The sequence below is a fragment of the Trichechus manatus genome, unplaced genomic scaffold (genome assembly GCF_000243295.1).
Source record: "Trichechus manatus latirostris isolate Lorelei unplaced genomic scaffold, TriManLat1.0 scaffold00108, whole genome shotgun sequence".
NCBI classification, from domain to species: domain Eukaryota; kingdom Metazoa; phylum Chordata; class Mammalia; order Sirenia; family Trichechidae; genus Trichechus; species Trichechus manatus.
The window spans coordinates 2,935,929-2,941,928 of record NW_004444044.1 but is presented as its reverse complement, the minus strand read 5'-3'; the positions used below and the strand labels follow the sequence as shown (position 1 = coordinate 2,941,928).

Here is a 6,000-nt window from a genome sequence, read left to right as displayed (position 1 = left end):
CAAATGCTTTTTCTGTGTCAATTGAGATAATCATGTGATTCTTTTCTTTCCTTTTATTTATGTGGTGGATTACATTGATTGATTTTCTAATGTTGAACCATCATTGCATACCTGGTATGAATCCTACTTGGTCGTGGTGTATTATTTTTTTTGATATGATGCTGAATTCTATTGGCTAGAATTTTGTTGAGAATTTTCGCATCTATATTCATGAGAGATATTGGTCTGTGATTTTCTTTTTTTGGGGTGTCTTTGTCTGGTTTTGGTATCAGTATTATCCTGGCTTCATAGAATGAATTTGGAAGTGTTGCTTCCTTTTCTATGTTCTGAAATAGTTTGAGTAGTACTTATAAGCTCTTCTCTGAATGTTTGGTAGAATTCTCCAGGAAAGCCATCTGGGCCAGGGCTTTTTTTTGTTGGGAGTTTTTTTTTTTTAATTACCTTTTCAATCTCTTCTCTTGTTATAGGGCTGTTCAGATTTTCAACATCACTTTGTGTTAGTTTGGGTAGGTAGTGTGTTTCTAGAAATTTATCCATTTCCTCTAGGTTTTCAAATTTTTTGAAGTATAGTTTTTCATAATATTCTGTTATGATTCTTTTTATTTCACTTGGGTCTGTTGTAATGTCCCCCATTTCATTTTTTATTTGGGTTATTTGTGTCCTCTTCTGTTTTTCTTTTGTCAGCCTGGCCAGTGGTTTGTCAATTTTGTTGATCCTTTCAGAGAACCAACTTTTGGTTTTGTTGATTCTTTCTATTGTTTTTCTAATCTCTATTTCATTTATTTCTGCTCTGATTTTTATTATTTCCTTTCTTCTGGTGGCTGTGGGCTTTTTTTTTTTTTTCTGTTCTCTTCCTATTTGTTTGAATTGTGTAGTTAATGTTTTGATTTTGTCCCTTTCTTCTTTTTTGATGTGTGCATCTACTGCTATAGTATCTACTGAGGACTGCCTTTGCTGTGTCCCAAAGGTTTTGGTAGGATGTGTTTTCATTCTCATTTGATTTTAGGAATGTGTTGATTCCATCTCTGATTTCTTCTATTACCCAGTTGTTTGTAAGCTGGGTTTTATTCAGTTTCCATGTAATTGATTTTTTTTTCATTGCTCTTCTTGTTGGTAATGTCTACCTTGATGGCATTGTGGTCAGAGAAGATTCTTTGAATTATATCAACATTTTGGATCTTGTTGAGGATTGCTCTGTGGCCTAAGATGTGGTCCATTCTGGAGAATGTTTCATGTGCATTGGAAAAGAATGTGTACTTTGCAGCTGTTGGCTGCAGTGTTCTATATATGTCTATGAGGTCAAGCTGGCTGATTGTGCCCTTTACGTCTTCTGTATCTTTGTTGAGTTTCTTTCTAGATGCTCTGTCCTTTACTGAGAGTGGTGTGTTGAAGCCTCCTACTATTATTGTGGAACTGTCAATTTCTCTTTTAAGTGCTGTTAGAGTTCAGAGCCCTGTTGTTGAGTGCGTTGATGTTTGTTATGGTTATGTCTCCATGATGGATCGATCACCCCTTTAATCACTATATAGTATCCTTCTTTGTCTTTTATGTTGGATTTTGTTTTAAAATCTTTTATATGAGATTAGTGTTGCTGCTCCTGCTCTTTTTTGGTAGCTGTTTCTTGATTTTTTTTTTCCAACCTTAGATTTTTAATAAATTCACATCTTTGTTTCTAAAGTTTGTCTCTTATAGATAGCATATTGATGGATCCTGGTTGTTTATCCATTCTGTCACTCTCCATCTCTTTATGGGTGCATTGAGGTCATTTACATTCAGTGTAATTATTGTTAGGTGTGAGTTTATTGTTGTCATTTTGTAGTGCTGACATTTTCTTTGTTCCTCTTACTCCCTGTGCTGAATTACTTTTGTTTGTGGATTTTTTTTCATTTCTTTTGTTTTTGTAGGTTTTGTTTTTACTGAGACTTTATGTTTTTCTTCTTTATTTTGATGAATAGGTTTGTTAACTTCCTTTGTTGTTACCTTGAAATTCACTCTTATCTCCTTAGGTTTGAACCAGTCTATTATTACTTGGTATCCCCTTGCCTTCCTCTCCATTAGAAGGTTCTATATCTACATTGTTTATTCCCTCTTTTATTTTTCTGCTGTTGTCATTTACAGATTAACCTCTCTGGTTCCCTGTTGTAATTCTTTTGGTTTTGGATAGTCCTTGGGAGTTCATTTCCTAGGTTGGTATCTGGCTGGTAGGATCCTGCATCCTAGATTCAGCCTGTGGTCTGATGTTGTTTGTTCTTAGACCAAAGGACTGCCTTTAATAATTCTTGTAAGTTTCGTTCAGTTTTTACATGGTCCCTTAATTTCTGTTTATCTGAAAATGTCCTAATTTCACCATCATATTTGAACGAGAGTTTTGCAGGATGTATTATTCTTGGCTGCCAATTTTTTCTTTCAAGGTTTTATATATGTCATCCCACTGTCTTCTTGCTTGTATGGTTTCTCCTGAATAACGAGTTTGTCTTATTATTTCTCCTCTGTATGTGACTTTTTGTTTTTCTTGAGCTGCTGTCAAGATTTTTTGTCTTTGGTTTCAGCGAGTGTGATTATGATATGCTTTGGTGATTTTCTTTTAGGGATCTATCCTATATACGGTTTGTTGAGGTTCTTGGATGGTCAGGTTTTCATCTTTCATGATATTGGGGAAGTTTGCTGTCAGCAGTTTTTCAACGAACCTCTCTGTGTTTTCTGTTTTCGCCGCCTGTTCTGGAACTCCGATCACTCGAAAATTTTTGCTTTTGATGGTTTCCCACATAATTCTCAGGGTTTTTAAGTTTTTCTTTTTATTCTTTCTGATTTTTCCTCAAACAGAGTTGTAGCCAAGTCTTTGTCTTCAGTTTCACCAATTGTGTCTTTCATCGCTTCAAATCTGCTCCTCAGTCCTTCTATGACACTGTCCATTTCTGAAATCATGTTGTTTATATTTTGGATTTCTAATTGTTGTTTTGTATGATTTCTGTTGTGAATTTATTTTGACATTTTGTTTCTGTATTATTTTCCTTAATTCTTCCTTTTTTTTGTCTGTATTTTCCATGAATTTGTCTGCCATTTCCATGGATTTTCTCTTTTTTCTTCATTTTTGTTTGCTTTTTGCTTCAACTCTTGGATAGCTCTGAATATTAGAGATTTGAATTCTTTATCAGGTAGTTCTAGTTCTCTTCTTCTACTGGAAAGTCATCTGATGTTTTATTTTTGACACCTACTGGAACCATCCTGTCCTGTTTTTTAAATATATTTTGATATTGTCACTTGTCTTCAGGACAGTCAGTATTTATTTTCCTCATTTATTAATTGTAGATTTGTTTGTTTTGTCCTGCTTTTTCCGTTTGTTTGGTTATGTCTGAGCAGGTGGGCCGTGCATTCTTTGTTATTTGCTCATCAGTGGGCATGATACTTTCACCTGCTTGTCCAATGGGCAGGGTCAGTCACTCAGCTATGGTGCTGTAGGGCAGGTCTAGCTGAAGGGGAGTTGCTGGGATGGGTTGTTTGTGGCAAGTACTAGCGCTGACAGGGTGGGCCAGGGATCAGTGCAAGGCAAGTTTCAGTAGGCCATGCCTGTGCTGCTCGTGGATGTGATGTGCAGTGCACAGTGCAGGTAGGCAGGAAGGATGGGGGAGTTTGTGATGTGTTGAGCTAAGATGGGTATGGGAAAGATGAGAGAGAGGACAAGGAGACAGGAGCCAAAAACAAGCAAACAAACAAAAAAGAGTACTAAGACAGCTTGTCATTGGAGTGGAGAGATGGGAGACTGAGAAATGGAGAAAAACAAAAAAGGAAAAAAATGATAAAAGAAAATAAATAAATATTAAGAAAAGGAAAAACAAAGCTCCCAGGGATCCCACTGGTATGGCTATGACGACTGGGGAAGTGGCTCCCAGGCCGCAATGCACAGCCTGGCTAGAAGGAGTAGCGGTGTCACACAGTGCCGTGTATTCAGGAGACAGAAGAGAAGGTAAGCATAGAGAGATGAGAAACTGAGAAATTAAGAAAGACAAAAATGGAAAGAGAGAGTAAAGAAAACAAAAAACAAACAAACAAAATACAAACAAACAAAAAAAAAGAAATGCTCCCAGGGATCCCACTGCGTGGGTGTGCAGACAGGATGTAGCTCCCAAGCCATGCAGTACAGCCCAGCTAGAAGGGGCTCCTAAGCTGAGGGAAGAAAAAGAAAACAAACAAACAAATCAAAACAGAACAAATCAAAACAAACAAACAAATAAAAGCCCTTCGGGTCCCACCAGCATGGTGGCACAGGCTGGGAAGCAGTTTCACAGTTGAGCAGCATTTCACAGCCTTTTAGGTAGAAGCAAAGATGGCACACGGAGCCAGGTATTTGAGAGAAAGGAGAGGAAGGTGGTGAGATTTATGGAAGAAACTAAAAAAAGCAGAAAAAAGCAATACCAGCAATAAAAAAATGACACTCAGGGAGCCGGCTGGTGCGGGTGGGTGGAATCCAACTGGCACAGGGCTGAAGCCATTGGCTCCTGGCCAAGAGACTGTGGCAGCAGGAAGCAAAGTAGGCTGAGTGTGGGTGAAGAAGGGTGGGGGTTGGAAAGCGTATATTGCTGGTTACCGTTTGTTATGCCTCCTGCTGGGAGCTCTGTGAAGCTGTTTTCCTGTACTCCCTGTTCACTGATCTCCGACAGGAGTCCAAGACGGCGAACCCGTGCTGTGTTAACTTATAGGGGACGTTGCACATATCTTTCCTTGCTCTCTGTTCTCTGTCAGTTTCTTATTCCATTCTGTGCTTGGTTGAGTTCTTTGTGTCTTCATCTGATGCTTAGGGTTTCAGGATTGATGTTTGTCTCTGTTTGACTTAGTTTTTCGAGTCTTTGCTGTGGAGGGATGGTGTGGTGCTTCTGTCTATAGTGCTATGTTGTCCAGAAGTCTGGGAGATTATTTTTAAAGTACTCATGAAAGTAGTTTCTTTTCCTTTTAGGAGGCTTACTATGCTTTCCCAGCAATACAAATAGGTATTTTTTCATTACTATTAAAGGAAAAGAAACTTGTAGATCAGAGTAGAAAGAGGTAAAGAAGTATAAATACTAAAAAGATTAAGCTGGTAAATCTAGATATTTGAGGAGATGATAGAGGTATCAGTACAGAAACTGTCAAAACTAAAATATGAAGTTATCAGTAAAGTGAAGGTTGCAAATAGTTGAAACAGCTAAATATCAGAATAAATTAATGAAGGTCAGGAGATAATACTATATAACAGTAAGCTTTATACAGCAAGTAAGAAGTCAGGATGTCTCATTCCAAGAGAAAATCAGGCAAAGCAAATGATGTGTGATACACAAAGGGATGATTTATTTAGCTTTTATGTTTGTAATATATGCTAATATGAGAACTGGGGAAATAGTTTCTATTGGTCTACCAATTTTCCCCTGTAGAGAGTATATGGAAAAGGTTTATTAAAAGCAAATCTCATATTTTATAACATTGCCTTGTTCCTTATTGTTCATATTTTTTATAAAGAAAAGGGAAAAAATGACACCTATCTTTTTGAGGAGTATTGGATCATAAGTTTTGTGGGTACAATATGATCATCGATTATGAACATATTATAGGAAATCATAATATTATAGAAAAGAAGTGCAGAACCAAACAGATGAAGACCACAATGGTGTTTATTTACTTTTTACCTGAGTCTTGATTTCTCCTTCCCGTAGGCAACATGTTGTGAACAGATTCTATTTGACATAGTGGTTAGAAGTGATAAGTGCTTAATCTGTAGTTTCTAGAAAACAAGAGAAAGAATCTCATTAGATGGTCATGATCCCTTAAAAGTAACATGCAGGAATGGCAAACCAGAGAATATTAATTTCATTACTTTTTTTAATAAATACAAAACCGAATTCTGACCAAAGGAAATTATTGAGGTGGTTTATTCATTTTCCAAATAATAAAATATAAGGGAAGCATTTTAGAAACTTTACTGATTCCAGAATCAAAACTTTTACCATTGTTTTAAAAAACAGTCATTAA

General features: G+C 36.8%; 1 protein-coding gene across 1 annotated transcript in view; it reads right to left on the bottom strand.

Annotated features, from left to right (window-relative positions):
* Positions 1-6,000, bottom strand: part of GC (GC vitamin D binding protein) — a 52,775-nt gene that overhangs the window by 19,577 nt on the left and 27,198 nt on the right. Inside the window, exon 7 of the mRNA XM_012557545.2 lies at positions 5,658-5,752. Within this exon, the coding sequence (XP_012412999.2) occupies positions 5,658-5,752 (95 nt within the window). The remainder of the gene's footprint in view (positions 1-5,657; positions 5,753-6,000) is intronic.